General features: G+C 41.5%; 2 protein-coding genes across 3 annotated transcripts; one reads left to right on the top strand and one right to left on the bottom strand.

Moving 5' to 3' along the window:
* The first annotated feature begins 585 nt into the window (after window positions 1-585).
* cox19 (cytochrome c oxidase assembly factor COX19) lies at window positions 586-2,809 on the top strand. The gene is made up of 3 exons (XM_032502260.1): window positions 586-767; window positions 2,277-2,388; window positions 2,688-2,809. The coding sequence occupies exons 1-3, from the start codon at window positions 686-688 to the stop codon at window positions 2,779-2,781; spliced, it is 288 nt and encodes a 95-aa protein (XP_032358151.1). The 5' UTR covers window positions 586-685; the 3' UTR covers window positions 2,782-2,809.
* A 10,271-nt stretch (window positions 2,810-13,080) lies between these two features.
* Window positions 13,081-19,969, bottom strand: LOC116671207 (RNA-binding protein with serine-rich domain 1). 2 transcript variants are annotated; one of them, XM_032502253.1, is made up of 7 exons: window positions 19,902-19,969; window positions 18,787-18,933; window positions 17,591-17,761; window positions 17,300-17,402; window positions 16,340-16,493; window positions 15,321-15,462; window positions 13,081-13,947 (listed from the first exon to the last, which is right to left on the bottom strand). In XM_032502253.1, exons 1-7 carry the CDS (start codon window positions 19,934-19,936, stop codon window positions 13,848-13,850), a joined length of 852 nt encoding a protein of 283 aa, XP_032358144.1. In that variant the 5' UTR covers window positions 19,937-19,969; the 3' UTR covers window positions 13,081-13,847. The 2 variants fall into 2 exon arrangements, with proteins under 2 accessions (XP_032358144.1, XP_032358145.1); XM_032502254.1 differs by having other exon boundaries at window positions 17,591-17,755; window positions 19,902-19,963.
* Window positions 19,970-20,102: the final 133 nt, after the last annotated feature.

The following is a 20,102-nucleotide window of genomic DNA, read 5'->3' as shown; positions in this document are numbered from 1 at the left end:
ACCCTCCACCCCTTGTCATATGTTATGAAAGTGAGACATCCAGCGGTGGACTCCCAGAACACATTTAATTATTTAACAATAGGTCTACAGGCCTACATTTAGACATACCCATAACCCGTGCTAAACTTAAAATAGGCCTATGAACAAGAAATCATTTCAGACTGAATTCATGCACAGTAGGGGAAATATATGAGAGGCCTATTATTTTTAAATCTAAACAAAATTAGTAGCCTATATATTATATTAGGCTATCAAGGTGCATCATTATCATCATTGGGCCATATGATGTCATAATGTACATGTTTACCTTATATCATAACCTTCATGCATAGTTATTATTTCATTATTGAGTCACAATGTTTGCAGAAGTCCATTTAAGGGTATTTAGGACAATAAAAGTGTCATGTGTGATTATTACTTTCTAAAGAACACAATTAAGTTCGATTCAATTAGTATTTAGTAAATTATACCGAGCTAATGTTATGTTTGGTGGCGATTTGCATTTCTTTGTGAAGTTATTGGGACTTTCAATCATTTTGGATCATCAAGGCGATTTAATCGACTAGTGATGTCTGTTTGCGGAGTGGTCGGCCTTGAAACAATACGTCATATTTACGCGACTGTTGCCGTCCTAGTTTGTAGAAGACTCGCAGCTTTACAAACAAAAATTAAAAGCCAATAAATCATGTCTAACGCCATGAATTTCGGCACGAAGAGTTTTAAACCTCGGGCTCCGGATAAAGGCTCGTTCCCTCTGGATCATTTCGGTGAGATAAGACACAGACAGCCATGTTTGCCCCGCTGTAGTTTAAATGGACTGTAGGCTACTGTAGGTTAACACACTTGATAACATTAGTTTGGAGGCATAGTGCTTTTAATTTTAATTTTGAGAATATAGCTAGAGTTAACGTTACAGTGTACTGCTCAGTTCTGTGAGACTATGACGACAATGGAATAAAGCTAACGTTACAGGACATGACAGGCGCACACTCGAGCTGATACAGCCTACTGTTTGCTAACAGCTAGCGCTAATCCCACCAGACTCCATTTAAAAAAACAGCACTTTTAGGGTGGCTCGAGCCAATATATTTTCACACGTAAATCGGTAAACTGTGTATTAATTTCAACCAAAAGTAAGATTGTGATGGTTGGAAAAGTGGAAAGACGACCCAAAATGGCTTTTTATAGTTTTATTTAGTTTCTGTCGACTTTGAATGAAGTCTATTTTACGAGGCTAAATTACTGTTTATTTACATCCCAGCTTGGTACCCAGAACGTTCTGGAAACGTTCGGTTTTGGTGGCGGGAACGTTTCCTGAAGGTTTGGTTTGGTTGTGTATTGGTTGTGTGTTGGTTGATTGGAAAGTTTTCTTAACGTTCTGAGAACGTTAGTTTTTGGTTGCGGGAACGTTTCCTGAAGGTTTGGTTTGGTTGTGTATTGGTTGTGTGTTAGTTGATTGGAAAGTTTTCTTAACGTTCTGGGAACGTTAGTTTTGGGTTATCTTAACGTTGCAACCTTTAGAGAACGTTGCAAATGACTCCAAACATTATTTTGCACATTACGTTTTGCAAGTAAACTCTTGTGTTCTGAATAAAAAGTATTAACCCTTGTGTTGTCTTCCCGTCAAAATGGAAAGTCAACACTTTGTATCGATGTTTTTAACTTTTCTTAAGGTTTTGTCCCATTTTTCAACACTTTTTTCAATGATTTTTGCCATTTTTAACACTACAAAACACTAACTTATTTGAAATTGTATAGTTATTTTTGGAATTTATGGTCAATAAACCTCACTTATAGGAAATGATACCTAATGTTTGAGTTAGAAAAGCAGAAATTAGGAATAATTCAGACTAAAATTAAAGGAATGGATGTTGATGGATAATCACAGACTGGAATATGTCAACTTTTACTCAACACTATTTCAAAACCACTTCAGTTATTTTCTCCAAATGCTATTAAAATTGAATAAGACGCCCCAAAATTAATGAAAGTAGATATTTGTACTTGCCAAAGAGCGTTGTGTGGAATCCTGTTTTGTGTAATTAAAAGGAACATTGATGTAGGAAAACGGGTCAAGTTGACCCGAGGACAACATGAGGGTTAAGGGTTGTTTCACAGTTGACAGCATTTTCACTGTTGATGAAAAAGGCAACATTTTTACAAAAGTCATTGTGATTATAATTTTCCTCATAATCGAAAAGCCCTAATGCCATGCAATAATGTCTAATGCTCTATGATCCGTGGCTGGACCTTCATGCTGAGTTGTGTCTTTTCAGGAGAGTGTAAAGCCTTCAAGGAGAGGTTCATGAAATGCCTGAGAGACAACAGCTTCGACAACTCCAAGTGCCGACTGCAGTCCAAAGACTACCTGGAATGTCGCATGGACAAGTAAATACCTCATTAAAAATAAAGCCTAATACACCTCTTATAATACTGATGTGGTGACTCTGTAAAGTTAAACACACTCTAATAATTCTTTTAAATGGAGCTCCAAAGATGAATCAATTAGTTGATAGCTATTAAATGAATCACCCACTATTTGGATAATCGATTAATCAAGTACTTGGTACAAGTACTTGATTAATCGGGAAAATAATCAACAGTGAATAATGAAGACCTACCTTTTAACAAGAATTGTCATTTTTCATCATTTCTCCATAGTCTCCTTGTTATGTTGTGTTTTCCAGTCAGCTGATGGCCAAGGAGCCCCTGGCCAAACTGGGTTTCAAAGACCTGATGGATCCTCCTCCCAGCCAAGCACACAGAGACCCTAAACCGTGACCCGCTACTCCACCACAGCCGCCGGGCCCAAACGGCGAGGGGTGGGGTCGGGTGAAACATATCAAAAATTTTTGTTTTTTAGTCAAACAGGTCCTACAAAAAAATATTAATAAGCCCAAAAGGGGCTGCTGGGAGTGTGGGGCCCAGGGATGGCTCCAAAGAGGACCCGGGGGTTTTGGTGGGCCTTAGAGAAAATTTTAAAGGGCACAGAGAAGAATTGTGCAAAACCCATGTAATATGATCAAATGTATTTTTCTGGGGATGGAAATTTTGTGAATAAATTTTTGATTTAAAAATAAACTGTGAAGTAGATTTAATCGGGGGTTCGATAGTTTTAGGATGGCGTTAATCCCAGTACAGTTTCCCGTTCCAAATGGGTGTTTTTTGAGTTTCCTTCCCCCGCAAAAGACCCCATGAATTTAAGCCGGGGTTTTATTGTGAAAAGGGTAGAAATGCCTTTAAATTAAAACGAAAGCAATAAAAAAACCCCCCGATTTAAAAAAAAATTTAAAAAATGCCCAAAGGGGCCGATCGCCCCGGGGGGATCGTTTTTGCGCCCGGGCCTGGTCATCCGAACGAGCTGCCCACTGCGGGGGCCAAGGCGGACCCCGAGATGCTGGGAAACGCCGGGCCCCCTCAGCCCATTTAACAGCGATTGGCCAATCGACTAAAAATGATGTTTTTGATAAACTTTATTGTTTTCGAATTTAGAGGGAAATTTTTAAACCCCTTTTTTGTCTGATTTAAAAACTCATTTGTCCAGAAAACACGTTGTGGGGTGATGTGAATTTTGAAGTCAAAAAGACTAAATCTGTTTAGATAAAGTATCTTTCGGTCTGATATGGGGTCCCGATTAGATTTTATTGAATCGGAACGGGACCCCCCGGGTTTTTTGGCACTTCCCGTTTTAGCCTGAAGGGGGCTGGGGAAATTTACCAGCCTTTGGTTTAAATTTTAAAAAATTTTTCCCGCGGGGAAAATTTGGGTTTCCGGGGGGGGTTTTGTGGTTGGGTATTTGATTTTTATATTAAATTATGGTTTTTTTAGGGAAATGCCCCGTGTTTTTTGTGCACACATTTATCATGTAATATTAGTAACTAAAAATTTTTTGGGTTAAGTAGTAGAAAGTACATAATTCCCCGAAAAGTAGCAGAAATAGAAATAGAAAGGGCATGAAAAAACCCCAAGTATAAGACCTCAACATTTTTACTTTAATACAGGACTGAAGTAAAAAGTTACTTGGTTGGATTAAAACCCGTAGTTCCAGGTACGTAGGTCTCCCGGGCAGGAAGTGGAGATGTGGAAAATAGGGAAAATGAAGAGTGAGTGGAAAATCACGAACAAACATTTGGGTGAACCCTGTTATGGACAGAGGGAAGGGGTGCTCAAGGATAAGAAAAAAAAAAAAAAGTAAAAAAGAGTAGAAAGTAAAACCCGGAAAAAATATCGGATTGGGGGGGGGAGGGGGGACAGAATAAACCCAAAAGCGCCCCGCCTGCAAAAATCCGGTTGGGTTGTGTTTTAAAAAGGTTGGGGTGTGAAAATTTAAGGTTTGTATTTAAAAATTTAAACCTTTTTTTACTTTAATAAGGGACAGAAAATTCCCAAAGTTGAAAAAAGGCAAAATAAAAAAGTTAGTTTAGTTGGGTAGGTTCAATTCGACAAACCCAAATTCCCAAACCCGAAAAAAAGGCAGATCCCCACAATTACATTGGTGAGAGGCGGGCAGATTGTGTGTTCAAAAAAGTTTCAAAAAATTTTTGTTTTGCGTCTCAAAAATTTGGCATTTTTAGAAAGATCAGACAAAAAAGGAATTTTCAGAAAACACATGCGGCAAAAGAGAGGGAAACCCGGCAGATGTAGGGCCCGATACTATTAGAAAGGATAAAAAATCATGGTTTTACTTTTATTCATAATCCCCTGAAAGTATAACCGATCCAAAGGCATTCCACTTGGCAGGAAACCTACCCGGTGCCGTCACCTTCTGCTTTTTTCCCGTGTTGGGGAAATTTTAAAATTAAAGGGGGATTTCTGAAGTATGGGTTTCCTGGTCCCCAGATCTTGCAGGGTAAATCCCGAAAAGCTAGGGAAAACATCTGTCCAATCTGAGGACTATGGTTTCCCGGTCCTCAGATCTCTGCAGGGTAAAACCAGGCCCGTAGCAGAATATTGGCCAAATTTAGGACTATGGGGTTTCCTGGTCCCAGATCTCGCAGGGTTAAATCCCCGACAGCTAGCTAGACTATCTGTCCAATCTGAGGACTATGGTTTCCTGGGCCCCCGATCCTTTCAGGGTAAAACAGAAGCTTTGCCGGGCTATCTGTCCAAATTTAGGAATGGTACCCGGTCCTCAATCTCTGCGGGGGAAATCCCGGGCAGCTAGCAAAACTATCTGTCCAAATTTTAAGGGGGCATGGTTTTTGGTCCCCAGGAAACTCTGCAAAGGGGAAAACCCGACAGCTAGCTAGATATTGTCCAATTGAGGACTTGGTTACCGGTCCTAGGGTTCTTTTCAGGGTAAAACCCCAAAACTGCTAGAATACTGTCCAATATGGGACTATGGGTTTCCTGGTCCCCAGATTCTGCGGGTAAAACCAGAAAAGTAGCTAGGGGTATTGTCCAATTGAGGATATGGGTTTTCCCGGTTCCCCATCCTGCAGGGGAAACCAGAAGCTAGCCATGTCCAATCTGAGGATATGGTTACCCGGTCCTCAGATCTCTGCGGGGAAAAACAAAAAGCTAGCAAAACTATCGTCCAATCTGAGGACTATGGTTACCCCGGTCCGCAGGACTCGCAGGGTAAATACAGACAGCTAGCTAGACTGATCTGTCCCAATCTGAGGACCTATGGTTACTGGTCCCAGATCATCTGCAGGGTTAAATCCAAGACAGCTAGCTAGATATCTGTCCAATCTGAGGACTATGGGTTACCTGGTCCCAGATCTCGCAGGGTTAAACCAGACAGTAGCTAGACTATTGTCCAATCTGAAGACTATGGTTACCTGGTCCTCAGATCTCTCTGCAGGGTAAATCCAGACAGCTAGTAGACTATCTGTCAACTCTGAGGCTATGGGTACCTGGTCCTCAGATCTCTGCCAGGGTTAAATCCAGGACAGCTAGCTAGGACTATCGTCCAACTCTAGGACTATGGTTACCTGGTCCCCAGATCTCTGCAGGGTAAATCAGACAGCGAGCTAGACTATCTGTCCAATCTGAGGACTATGGTACTGGTCCTCAGATCTCGGCAGGGTAAATCCAGACAGCTAGCTAGACTATATGTCTCAATCTGAAGACTATGGTTACTTGTCCTCAGATATCTGCAGGGTAAAGCCAGACAGGTAATAGAATATAGGGCCAATCTAGGACTAGGGGTACCTGGTCCTCAGATCTCTGCAGGGAATCAGACAGCTAGATAGGACGATCGGTCCAATTGAGGATATGGTTACTGGTCCTAGATCTCTGCAGGGTTAAAATCCAGACAGCTAGCTAGACTATCTGTCCAATCTGAGGGATTGGTTACCTGGCCTCAGATCTCTGCAGGGTATCCAGACAGCTAGCTAGACTATCTGTCCAATCTGAGGACTATGGTACTGGTCCTCCGATCTTGCAGGGTAAATCCAGACAGCTAGCTAGACTATCTGTCAAATCTGAGGACTAGGTACATGGTCCTCCGATCTCGCAGGGTAAATCCAGACAGCTAGCTAGACTATCTGTCAATCTTGAGGACTATGGTACCTGGTCCTCCGATCTCTGCAGGGTAAATCCAGGGACAAGCTAGATAGACATCTGTCCAATTGAGGCAATATATTAGGACTTTATAGGAAATTAATTAATGAGTCATTATTGTAGGCCCAAAGTCAGATTGTACATCTCCATTGAGGGTAATAAAATTATATATATTTATTTCCATATATATGCTAAAATATGTTAAAATAGTGTCAAGCCCATGGCAACCTGGTCTCATGAGCTACACATACCCCTGGCCACTTTTTTTGTTGTTGCCCCAAACAGCAATGGCGATCTTGAGTTTACACCAGACAAGTTATGGATTCCAAATCCAAAAATGTAATATTGAAAGACATTTCCAGAACAGAGCATTTGCTCAAAAAGTATCCAGCTGGGGATGAAAGAAAGAGAGTGAACTTTCAGAACTGCTGCACAAAACAGAGCACAGCAACTCTATTGTCATAATTTGACACTTTAAATGAAATTGCACTGAATAGGCTTCATCGAAATATTTTTTGCGGCTCCACATAAATTTTGCCGAAAATCTCTCATTTGAATGTGAAGGTTGCTGACGCCTGTGCCAGACAGATGTGGTGAGGTGCATTGGTCAATATTAAAATGCAAGCTGATGGCATCGTAAAATGATTGAAGTCCACCGCTTTCTTGTGTAAATTATATTTACTGAACACAGAAAACTCAACGAATTTTTATATTTTATTTTCTATATACAGAAGAGGTTAAACTCCAGTAACACCAGTATGAAGTACAACTTTATTGTTAGACCAACACGTTTTGGTTTGAGCCTTAATCAGAGTCATCAATTGATTGTTACAATGCACATGCCATTAGGACCGTTGGGATTTTTTATCATTGATTTTATTGTTTGAAAAAAGAAAAAGAAAGAAATGTTGTTATTAGTATATATAGTTCTGCATAGGAGTCATGATCGGTATCTTCCTGGTGCTGCCAAAGGTCTTGGCAACATATTTCTCTCGGTGTTTAAAGAAAAAAGTTAAGTTAGAAGTCTTATTTATAGGGTTATCACAATTAAGACAATGAAAACATGAATATTATAGGAACAAGGTGTGAAAATGGACTTACGGCCTCTAAATTGCGGAGTCTTGGTGGAGCCACGGGGCTCTCGGGTCCACACACCGCTCATCAGTCTTATGTGCGAAGGCCTTTAGGGGTGAAAAGACAGGTAAGAGACACAACACACAACATTAGACATAGACACTGATTAGGGCTGCAACTAACTGTTTTTTTCATTGCTGATTATTTTTCTCAATTGAGTAGTTGTTTGGTAGCCTGGATGCGGGTCAAACTTATCCCCGCCCACAACATCTGGGGTCAGGAGGTTCGGCCTGGACGTGATCCGTTGTGGAGCAATGCTCGAACCAGAGCTGTTCGGACCAATCAGATTGTCAGGCCGGGCTTTATACGATGATGGACAGATGATCAACAGTAACATAATCAACCCCGTCACCAAAGGGCGCTTGGGTTGAATTCGTTTACAACAAAGATGGCTGCCGCTGGAGACTTGACATGTGTAGATTCTGCCATTGCATCTGTTATAGAAGATATAGAAGATATCGACAGCGCATTCATTTCAAATGAGGAACAGAGAACCGCGATCAAGGCACTCGTCGATCGGAAAGATGTTTATTTTATCAGCTGGCCTACGTCACATACTCCGTTGCTCTTTTTGGTTGTAGGTCTGTCCAATTGAGTGCAGAGGCATATTTTCTTTCCTGGTTCGGTTGAAACACACCCCGTGTTAGCTGCTTGGACATGTCCCCGTAGCCCTGTCCAGCCTTGTGGAGGATGGACAATTTAGTCTCTAGTGTCTTTGGACAGCTCTTTGGTCTCGGCCATGTTAGTAGTTGGATTCTTACTGATTGTATGGGGGGGACAGGTGTCTTTATGCAGCTACGTCCTCAAACAGGTGCATCTAATTTAGGATAATAAATGGAGTGGGGGGGGGGGGGGGGGGGGACATTTTGAAGGCAGACTAGCAGGTCTTTGAGGGTCAGAGTTCTAGCTGATAGACAGGTGTTCAAATACTTATTTGCAGCTGTATCATACAAATTAATAGTTAAAAAAAAATCATACATTGTGTTTTCTGGATTTTTTTTTTTTAGATTATGTCTCTCACAGTGGACATGCACCTACGAGGACAATTTCAGACCCTCCATGATTTCTAAGTGGGAGAACTTGCAAAATAGCAGGGTGTTCAAATACTTATTTTCCTCACTGTAGACAACTAATTGATTAGTCCGTGCAGCTCTTGTATTGATCTTCTCATGTAAATCTCGGCAAGAGAGCAAATACGTGGATTTCCCAAAATGTTGAACTATTGGTGTTGTGCCGAGGTTTCTGCTGGCCCCTCGCTCTCGTTCACGTCCCTCTTGTTTGTCAGCTCGGGACCAGCTGTAGGACACACTACCTGACTCAACACACACACATAATAAAGCTTGTGTGAGAATACGTCTTACATGTATGCGTGTATTTTACAAAGAGGAGACGTGTGTTCCCTGTGTACAAAGCAGGCGTGGACAGGTTCCTTAATGGTGGCGTTGTTGGCGTCCATGCAGCAGCGGGGGCGGGGTCCTGGTGGACTCCTGGGCCGAGGCAAGTAACACTGAGGACACACTACATGAACACAAAACAGAATCATAGTTTTAAAGATGATTTCAGGCTGAACATGTTTTTAGAACAAACTAAATTGTATATGTTGCTAGTCCCCCTCCCCCCATATCTGCTTGTGCCTATAAATAGAGACTACGTCCTCAACGCAGAGGCTGTAGGTTTGATTTCCGACCTGCTGCACCCTCCTGTACGTCATTCACTCTCTCTTCCCCCTAAAGTCCTAAATGCCAAAAAATATGTTTTATCCAGGCTCAATTTGATTGTATAATTATGCGATAGAAAGAGACAGACCACACTCACCTTGTGTAAGCAGGATGGTTAAACACATTAGAGACAGTCCATAGTGAAAGGAGAAAGGCATCCTGGGTCCCAAAATGCTCTTCTCTGTACAGTAGAAATCTGATTATAGTAAATAATAAATAACCTTATTCTGGAGAGCCAATAATCCAACACTGGTCAGTGAAGTAAACAGTGAAGGTCTGGCTTGCCAGAGGAAAAGTGCTCGGTATAAATGAGGCCAATGTGCGGGGACATGTACACCCCCGCAGACCAGAACAAGAGGAACACAGCTGTCTGTTTAGAGAGGTTACATAATGACTGTCAGTGCTCCCTCCCTTTAGGGGGTTGTTGGTAAAAAATGCTTGTTTGTGACAAGTAAGTTATATCTAATGAACACATCATCAATTCATGTACATGTACTGTTGGGACCTGGTTACTGTAAAATATGTATATACTGAAGAGTTAAAACTCAAGTTACACTTGCAGTATGCAGAAAAACTTTATTGGTAGACCAATACGTTTACAAAGAACATTACAAAAACCACTCAAATAGGGTAGGTATGGAGCAGAAAAAGAACTAAAAATATAAAAGGCAACCAATCATATACATCCACACAAAAATCAGCCAATGGGACATTTAGATTAGTTGGGTCACCAGTCTTAAGTCTTTGTTATGATATATGTAAAAAGCCAATCAGATACGTGGTTATGAAGACAGTTCAGATTCCTTCAAAGACATTGTTAACGGTAACACTTTACAATAAGGTACACATAAAAAAAGAAAAATTAATGATTAGTTACTGTTTTTGAAAGAGTAACGAATGATTAGTTACCCTTTTTCATAAGGGTAGTTCCCTTTTTCAGAAGGGTAACTAATTGGTCATTTGATTATATCATTTGATTTTAATTGTTTGAAAAAAGAAAAGAAAGAAAATGTTATTTATTTAGTATATATTTCTGCATAGGAGCTCATGATGCGTTATCTTCCTTGTGGCTGCCAAAGGTCTTGGCAACATATTCCTCTCTGGGGTTAAAGAAAAGTTAAGTTAGAAGTCTTATTTTATAGGGTATCACAAAATGAAAATGAAAACATGAATTATTATTAGGAACAAGCTGTGAAATCGGACTTACCTCCTCTAACTTGCGGAGTCTTGGTTGGAGCCACGGGGCTCTCGGGTCCACACACCGCTCATCAGTCTTAGTGCGAAGGCTTTAGGGGTGAAAAGACAGGTAAGAGACACAACACACAACATTAGACATAGACACTGATTAGGGCTGCAACTAACGATTATTTTCAATGCCGATTGATCTGTTGATTATTTTCTCAATTAATTGATCTGTTGTCTGATCTATAAAACGTGGATCGGTGTTTCCCTTCAGCTAAAGATGAAATCCTCAAATGTCTCGTTTTGTCCACAACTCAAAGACATTACGTTTCCTGTCAAAGTGAGGGAAGAAACTATTCACATTAAAGAAGCTGGAATCAGAGAATTTGACTTTATTTTTTTTTAAAAATGACTCAAACCAATTATTAAAATAGTTGGCGATTATTTTAATAGTTGACAACCAATTGATTAATCTGTGCAGCTCTTGTATTGATCTTCTCATGTACCCTCAGCAAGAAAGAAAAAATGTATTCCCAAAAAAGAAACCTATTAAAACCGGTCACTTAATCATTAACCGGTCAACATGACATTTTATAATAAAGATAGTCTTTTTTTCTTTTTGAAACGTTCTTATTTTTTTATAGATTTTTTTGCTTTTTACTGTCTTTTTCCTTTTTTTTTCTTTCTAAAATGCTGCTGGAATTTTAATTCCCCAAAAAGGGCAAAAAGAAAGTCTAAATCTTTGGGTTTTTCCGGGTTTCTGGGCCCCTCGCTCTGTTCACGCCTCTTGTTTTTTAGCTGGGACCGCTGAGGGCGCATACCGCTCAACACCACAAAATAAGCTGTTGAGAAAACGTTTTCCGTATGGGTATTTTTTCAAAGAGAGCGGTTTTTTTTTGAGAAAACAGGGGTGGACAGGTTCTTAAAGGGGGCGTTGTTGGGGTCCCTGGCAGGGGGGTGGGGTCTGGTGGGCCCCGGCCCGTTGGACGGTAACACGGGGGACACCGCAAACAGATATATTATCAATCTCTTTTTTGCGGGTTGTTTTCTAAAATTTTTTTTTACTTTTTTTTGGTATTTTACCCCCACCCCTTTAAAAAAATTGTTTCATTGTCCTATGCTCAGAAATACAAAAAGAAAGCAAAAAACGCATTTTCATTTTTTAGATATAGCATGTTCTTTTTGAATGGTATTTATTGTTTTATGTATAGGGCCTTTCTGATGCTATTTCCCCGTACAGACTGAGAGCCCGACCACATCACCTTGTTAAACAGGTGGTAAAACATTTGAACAGTCCCCAATGAGGAGAAAACCCTGGTCCAAAAACGGGTTTCTTGTCAGTAAAAATTTTTAAGTAAAAATAAAAAACCCCATTCTGGGGAGCCCAAAAATCCCAAAAGGGCAGTGAATAACATGAAGGGTTTGGGTTTTCAGGGAGAAAGTCCGGTTAAAGAGGCCACGGCGTGAAAAAAGGAAAACAGCCGCTGTTTTATTTTGGGCCGGGCTCCCTCCTTGAAGATAAGTGGGGGGGCCCCCGCCTCTTTATTCCCAAAACTGGAAAACCCGCTGTGTCTGGGGGGTTACTCAAAAGGTGTATCTTTTTTCTCACCCTTTAGGTGTGTTCAGTGAAGGCGCCTAATAAAGTCCTAGAACACAGTCAGAAGACCTCACGTTACGTTGGTGAGAGTCGGGCAGATTGTGTGTTTAACAACTTTCAAGGTCCTGTTGAGCGTCTCGAATTTAGCATTTTAGCACTATCCAGACACAAATTGAGAGTGTTGTTTTTCAATTTATAACTGAACCTAGATCAGGTATTTTCCTAAACGTGAAAATAATTTGTTCGGGGTAATAGGCTTATTCAATGACTTGCCGCAGAGTTTGATAAAAAACGCTTGTATCTGTGAGCTAAATATGATGCTACAGCCGGTAGCTGGTTAGCTTAGCCTAGCATAAAGCACACACGCACACACTTAAAACTAGTGTAATGTATTAGAGTCACAAAAAGACAAATATGTTTGTTTTTTTACAGTTCAAATCATGAACTTTATTGTCACGCCATAACTTTAATCCCAGCCATTTAGTCATCTATGAATATGATTTGGGAGAAAACCAAAAATGAAGACACAGTTAGACTAAAACCACAAACATCTGGACGATTTAAAGTGTAAAATCCTGATGCGCTAAGTAATCCGTGCGATAACCCTCTGACCCTTATCTACTGACCATACAATAATGACTGTATTTTCAGATTTCTATTAAGCAGATGCACACTGCTAACTGGTGTTTAACTTAATGGGACTCACTTGTATAGCTGCCTTTGTAGTTTACTCTGAGAAGTGATAATGGAGGATCAAATTAAGAGTAGGGTTACAGAGGAGATTGTTTTAAAGCCTAGTACACTGATTTAAACCTAAATTAAGACAAGTAGCACCATCTAAAATCTGTCAGCCAGTAATAGTGATTCATTACACTGGAGGAACATCTGGGCCCCTGCCAGACCACTGATGGCCGTATTATACTGTGGGATTACTTTACTTTAAATGTAATTTGTCAATTTACTGGTTGAGATGACAACACAGACACTAGAATCCCTTGTGTGATCCCAGTTGATGATGTGCTCATGACAATCCCGGAATTTCCCCCCCGTCTGCGCCGTGTTTCTGTTCCGTCGTCAGCCATGCCTCATACTGTACTACAGCGTGAGCGTCTCGGAAGTGGAGCATTTTGCCTGCCCGACTCGCAGATTTAGCAGTGTGGGTTATTTTCCCTGAAGGTGTGTGCTTCTACCATAAAAGTAAGTAGTCTACGTAGTTAAATTGTTTCTTCCATGTAGTCCAGCTCAGAACAACACGGATCAAACATCTGTGGCTGTGTTTTAGTTGTCTAAAGAAACAGTGTAGTCATCCGATGGGGAGTCTGCACAGGCTGTTTATTTTGAAAATTGATTCTACTTCCTGCCCGGCCTATGCAACACCCTGCGACTCTGTCAAAGACAGGCCCCCTGGGTATTTCTAGTGCAGCGGAGAGTGGAATCAGGAGCATCGTTTTGAGTGGGCGCGATTGCTGGCGGTGAAACCGGAACACAGCGCAGACTGGATTCTGGGAGTTACATGACGTCAGCATGTAACGGTGGGTGCCTAAAACAGGAAAGTGGATTTCCATTCACCTGTTTTGGCTAAAACCCATAACAGTGTGGCTCATAATTAACCGGAAGGTTTGGTCACACTGATCAATAGAACACAGCAGCAGAGCAGATCCAGAGAGGAGAAAAGGAAAGGGGGGGCAGGGGGAGGGAGTCCTATTTCCCTAGCGGGAGGAGTTGGAACTAGAGCGTGACCGATGCCGGCGGCGACCAGGGGATCGAGACCTGCGGCGGACTGGAGAGCGCCGCCGTGGAGACCGAGACCTACAGTGGGGGACAGTGAAAGACAATAAGAGGGAGTGAGAAAACAGATTAGAAAGAACAAAGGGGGGGGGGACAACGCACATTTTACAATTATAGTTTGAATAGCATAGCAACTAGGGCTGGGCAATATGGACCAAAAATCAGATGGTAAAATCATATTTTTTGGCTGAACGGAGTTTAAAGACGAGAGTGAGGTAGCGTGCGATGGACTTAAGTGTGTGATACAAAACCTCTTTGATCATAAAACCAACTGCCAGCGTACAGTGCTCTGGTTTATCAGTGAGGTGTGCCACTACACTGCAGAGTGGAGTCTCTACTCCCAGTGACTGGATCCAGTGCAGGTCCAAGGGTTCAACTGCTCATCGGCAGGTCCTAGGGATCGGAGTTTCGTCACTATGCTGCATTTTTATAAACTATGGTAATCTTGTCTTAGGTCACATTTCTCGCCGCAGCAGAAACACTGGTACAATCCTCTTTGGCTAAGGGAAATATGCAGCTGTGCAAATAACAACTGGAAATGTAGGCAAATGTCAGCAGTGCGGACCAGCTCTGTGTCCCCTCCATGCTGCAGGAGAGCCAGTGAGCGAGTGGGAGCGGGCAGGCCCGGAGAGAGTGAGACATGCAAGCAACGGCACGGCTTTACGGAAGAAATGGGTCGCAACATCCAACTACATCCATAAAAAACCAGAAAATGACTTTTGCTAGAAGGTAGAGTCTCCTTTTAAAATACTACTTGGGTAAAGGTCTCTGATATTTACTGTACTTCAGTGTCAAAAGTAATTTTCGGTAATGAAATTAAAAGTATTAAAAGTAAAACAACTTTCATTATGAACTTTATGGCCAAAGGTGTTATCTTCATCACCACTGTCGTCGGGGTGGGCGTCGTCTGTTACCATGGCAGCAGAACCTGCAGCAGGTGCTTCCATGACACTATCAGTTATTGTGGTTCATCCTCTTCTTCTTTAGTTTTGGCATTAGGTCACCAACTGAAATGGAGCCTGCATTATCTTGGCAATTTGGGAGCAATTATTCCCCAAAAATTAACCCTTTTTCCAGTGTAACATATTACTTCTGATTTTATTTTGTAGCAACGAGTAACTCAGATGCTTAGGGAAAATGTAGTGGAGTAAAAGTACAGATACAGTAGTACAGAAGCAAAGTTTTTGTACTTTTTACATTACAACACTGCATATAAACAGTTAACAATAAAAAAACAATCTATTGGGTAGCCCTGATCGATGTACCTTAAAAAGTGCGTAACGCCCAGCCCAACAACCACAACTATCAGCCAATGGATCGTCTGCATTCATTGGTCCCGAAACCAAGCCCTGCTACCCCATTCCCAGCCCCGGGGCTCACACCGCACTGCTTACCTTCTCCTCATCCGTGGCGGAGTGCGTCGCCACATTGGTGGAGGGGGAGGCATCCTGCGGGGAGGGGACAGCCGGCGGGGGGGAGGGCGCACCGTGGGAGCCAGCACAGCTGTGACGGTGATCTCCTGACCATCGATCTGACCTGGAAGAAAAACCATCCAGGAAATGGAGAATACTGAAGAGTTGGCCTTTTGACATAATTGAAAAGAAGTCCATTCATTTTTCAAATTTTCCCTCATTGAAACGGTATTACTGAAATTACTGCTTTGGTTATGAATACAGGAACTACAATCTGTTGTCTTATTTTGGTTCACAGTCCCATTTAAATTTAATTTTTAGTCAGTTTTCCGATGTCCGTCACCTTCCGCTTTCTTTGTGTTGGCATTTTAAACTCCGGTGGATTTTTGAGGAGTAAATCTCTGCAGGGCAAATCCAGACAGATAGAGCTCAGAACTCTTTCCGTGGTGACGGCCTATTACACTTATCAACGATCTGTTATGCAGAAATAACAGAGCACAAGTAAACTGAGCTGAGCCAAAATTCATATGTATCATGATTTTTTTTGTTGCAATGTTTTTTTTAAATCAATTCCTTTCACTAGAAAGGACATTTTTATTTTTCCTACATATTTTCTGTGCCAACACATCACACATCACATCTGTTCCTGGCAAAACAAAGCGGAAAAAGAAAATGCAGAAAATACATGTTATGTGCTTTCTTTACAAATGAAATAATTGTCAGACTGACTGACTGAGATTGCATTCTTCTTTGAAAACAATTAGTTTTCAGAAATGTCTCATGATATATGATGTCTAGAATTGCAATGAATAAAAATAGCAAAACAAATCCAATCAGCACCCATGTATGAAAGAATCGAATCGGGACAAAGCATCACCGTCCCAGCCCTATCATCAACAGTGCCTTATACAATTATTAATCCATCTTACCTAATTGCTCAAAAACAACGTTTATGCAATCTATTCACTTTCAATCTTCCATGTTAATGTGAATGCGCTTACCTCCGTCCATGTGTTTCAGGGCTTTCTCCGCCTCCTCGGGTGTCTCAAACTCCACGTAGGCGTAGCCTTTGGACAGGTTAGGGTGCACGCGGTTCACCGGCATGTCAATCATCTTGATCTTGCCATAAGTGGAGAAGATCTCCTGGATGTGTTCCTGCGAAGGGCACAGCAGAGAACGCTTTTGAAACATCTAGACACATTTATAGAAACAGGATACTCATTAGCTTCTTTTTACAGGAGGTAGACAACATTTCAGCTCCTAGTTATGAAGTTAACTTGGGGTTTGGGAGCAGGGGCCACACCCGTCTCAACTACACCTGTCAAGTAGGGCTGCACTATTAAATCACAATTTTATACAGCTGCTGGCTAACAGCAAACAAACGTTACCTGCTGCCAAGTAGAAGGCTAACTAGCGTCACATGTAGCAATGCTTCTGTTGCAAGCAACGTCTGTTTCGGAGCAGAGAAGCGCAGGCATTTGAGGGGCACCGAAATCCACATTGCTGTTCAGTCCAGTAGATACCGGACGTTTAGGCACCGGGGCCATTTTAGCGCCAGGTTTTGGTAACTAACGCTATATGTGTGAGTAAAAAATGTTATTTCCTAATATCAGAGAGGGTTTTCCATTGGGGTTTAGAGTGCACATGACATAATTTGCTCATTTGCATATCAGTGACATCATCACACAAGTATTTGCATAAAGCTAAGTGGTTGTCGGTTGCAGTGTGGGAGGGATCACTAAAGCAAAACTTGGAGGAGCAACTTGTCACTTAAATGAAAATAGCTGGTCCACTTTAAAGCCAGCCCCCCTTAACTTTGTGAGCTTGTGCTGAAGTTGCTGGGCTGCTAACTCCCTTTACTTTAAGAAAACAAAAACGTTAGTCAGCAAAGAAGCAGCAGCATCTCTACGAGCAACCGGCTCAAAGACATGTGCCTGAGGCTCCGTAGTAAAAGCATTCACCTTGATAACATTTCTGGTCAGCCGGCCCAGGTAGACCTTGGTGGGTTTGGGTGTGGGGCTCCTACGCCGTCGGTCCCGGTCATCCTTCTTTGCTGATTTTGACCTAGAGTGACATTTACACCTTTAAGATCATAGTCCATAACAAGATACTCTTATCAGGAACATTTCCTAGTGTTCCCTGACTGCAGTGTGAGACACTCATACGTTCCTCAGCTATACAAGAATAAATTCTAAAGATTCACTACTTGCTTAATTTTTCTAAAAAACAAGTCGCAGTGACTCATCGCGTACTTGGAGCGCGAGCGTCGTCTGTTGTTGTGCCGCTGGCGGCTAGGGCTGGGTGAGGAGGACGAGGAGGAGGAAGAGGAGCGGGGGCTGGAGGAGCCCGAGTGGCTGGAGGCCGAGGAGCTGGAGCCGCTGGACGAGCCGGAGCTGGAGCCGGAGCTGCTGCTGGAGCTGGACCTTAACGAGACCACATTATAGGATGGGAACAAGTGGCTGAAGTAAGTAAGTAAGTAAAGTTTATCTGAATAGCACCTTTCACAGATCAAAATCACACACTGCTTCACATTAAAATGTAATACAATACAACAAATTAAAATACAAGAAAATTTAAATACAAAATAGAAAACTAAACATACAAACCCCTTAACTAACTATAAAGCCTGCTTTAATTGCAGAGTCGTCAATTGCTTTTTAAAAGATTCAACAGAATTCACACAACGTAGAGAGGGAGGCAAGACATCCCACAGCCTAGGAGCCCCTGCTTGGAAGCCTCTGACCTATTGGCCTCGGACTACGGGTGGGAGTACGAAGCTGTATTAAGTCAGAGATGTAGGGAGGAACTTTACCGTGCAGGGCTCTAAGTAAGGACCAGGGTTTTAAATTGACTCTGGTAAGTTTAGAAAATAGCATCACTTTACTGGAACAAAGCCTGTAAAACCAGGAAATGACAACACTTGTGTCATATTACAATATTACGATATCCCATATCGAACACAATGTCTAGTCTCCTATATCGATATTGATATAATATTGATATTGCCCAGCCATAGGCTGAACCAATTTCTGTTGGGTCCATCCATAAATAAGATGGATACACCTTATTTCCACTACTCTGACCTTGTGTCAAAGTCAGAACATAGAACACAATACAGAGAAGGTCTGTTTATATGAAAATATACGAGTACATTAAAATGTACTCAGTTCTGCCTCTCTAATGCTTTCAGTATTCTGCTAAAATACAACAAATTGCTTGTTGAATTAAAAAAAAATGAAAGCAAGTGCAGTTTTCTACTGACATTTTCTTTCAACTAACACAAAAAGATCTCTCGGTGTCTTTTGTGATGTTAGGGTTAGTTAGTATCTGGATATTCACAATTAGACCACCTTTTGCCTAACATTTCCTTTTCATCCAATAGAACAGGGAACCAGCAAACTGGAACCAGTTCAGCATCTAGTGGTAGTCTGCGTGAGCGGCGTCTGACCTGCTGCTCTGGCTGGACGCGCTGCGCCGGGTGCGTTTCTTCTCCCTGCCCCGGTCTTTGTCAGCTCCTTCTTTCGTAGCTCCCGACTTCTCCTTAACTCGCTGTTTACTCTTATCATCCTCCTTTCTCTTTGTTGGGGAAGGCGCCCTGAGGGAGGAGAACAACGTCAGGATTTGAGACATTTGTATGTAACGCTTGTGGTGACCAAAATGATCCCAGTTTTCGGTATTATCGTGGTATTTTTAAAAGTGTTTTAAAACTGATAGGCCGAAACAAGCTGAACTAGTGTAACAGTGTTCATTATATTACAAAATTATAGGCAAACCCTTATCAAAAGTGCCACTTTTAACATCAAATGTCATCTCCTCCTTCTGGCCATGAAACCAACTTCATGAAACGCCTATTTTGTAGGCTAAGCTGTGCGCCTGAAGGGTTAAACACGGCTTTAACACCGTAGTAACACACCGCGAGAATAACCATATTTTAAATGGAACCGGTAATTGTTAATGTCAACATGTTTATCGCGGTTTACCGTTACATCCATAATCGTTACATCTAGACAACACTTTGAAATCTGACACTTTCATGCGTAAAATGCAAGAATAGATGTGTGGGTAACTAATGTATAGTGTTGTATTTTATGGACCATGAGTCTAATAATAAAGGCTATCTACCTGTCTTACCATCAAATCTTCCAAACTGACTATTTAGTCATCTTCAAAATTGCAACGCCAGAACTTCACTTGTCCCATAAATAAACTATTATACGTCAAGTAAACACTTTGCACAACAAAAATTAACTATTGCATCATTTATTTCGACTATACAGCTGTGCATTTTCTTCAAGCGGTTCCTCTAACTCCAAATGCTACAACAATCCACTCGAAGCGGATTAAAGACGATACAACGGTAATCGTTAGCTTAACATGCACTTGTCCATGTTAGCATTAGCTAGTAAGCTAATATTGTCTTATTACGTTGTGCTGACATTCAGATGCGCATGGTGAAAAACAACATACTGTAGTACGACTCTGACGTTAAAGCGTTGCTATTTAAAACATAGAAATGTGTCAATTTTAAGTAAGCAGTGATGTATTAAGAGAACGTTTACTCACATCTTTCCACCTACTCGCGACAGTGACAGTCGCATAGAAATGACGTAATGTTTTTGCTTCGATGTAAACCAATCAAAAGACGGTACAAAAAGGACGTACGCACGCACAGTCATGCGAAAGCGTAATTTTATTTCCTCAGCATGGTCTGCCAGGCTATGTTTTCCCGTTTTGGTTAGTTATGTAGACCGTGCAATCTCATCT

This window comes from Etheostoma spectabile, chromosome 21 (genome assembly GCF_008692095.1).
Source record: "Etheostoma spectabile isolate EspeVRDwgs_2016 chromosome 21, UIUC_Espe_1.0, whole genome shotgun sequence".
NCBI lineage: Eukaryota > Metazoa > Chordata > Actinopteri > Perciformes > Percidae > Etheostoma > Etheostoma spectabile.
The sequence above is the reverse complement of the archived record's forward strand: the minus strand, read 5'-3'. Positions and strand labels throughout refer to the sequence as shown.

Coding starts and splice junctions, on each gene's coding strand:
- LOC116671207 (XM_032502253.1), bottom strand. CDS start 19,936: ATGCGACTGTCACTGTCGCGAGTAGGTGGAAAGAT. Junction 18,934..19,901: donor TCGCGAGTAGGTGGAAAGAT/GTGAGTAAACGT, acceptor CTCCTCCCTCAG/GGCGCCTTCCCCAACAAAGA. Junction 17,762..18,786: donor GCGTCCAGCCAGAGCAGCAG/GTCAGACGCCGC, acceptor GGTCTCGTTAAG/GTCCAGCTCCAGCAGCAGCT.
- cox19 (XM_032502260.1), top strand. CDS start 686: ATGTCTAACGCCATGAATTTCGGCACGAAGAGTTTTAAACCTCGGGCT. Junction 768..2,276: donor GTTCCCTCTGGATCATTTCG/GTGAGATAAGAC, acceptor GTGTCTTTTCAG/GAGAGTGTAAAGCCTTCAAG. Junction 2,389..2,687: donor CTGGAATGTCGCATGGACAA/GTAAATACCTCA, acceptor TGTGTTTTCCAG/TCAGCTGATGGCCAAGGAGC.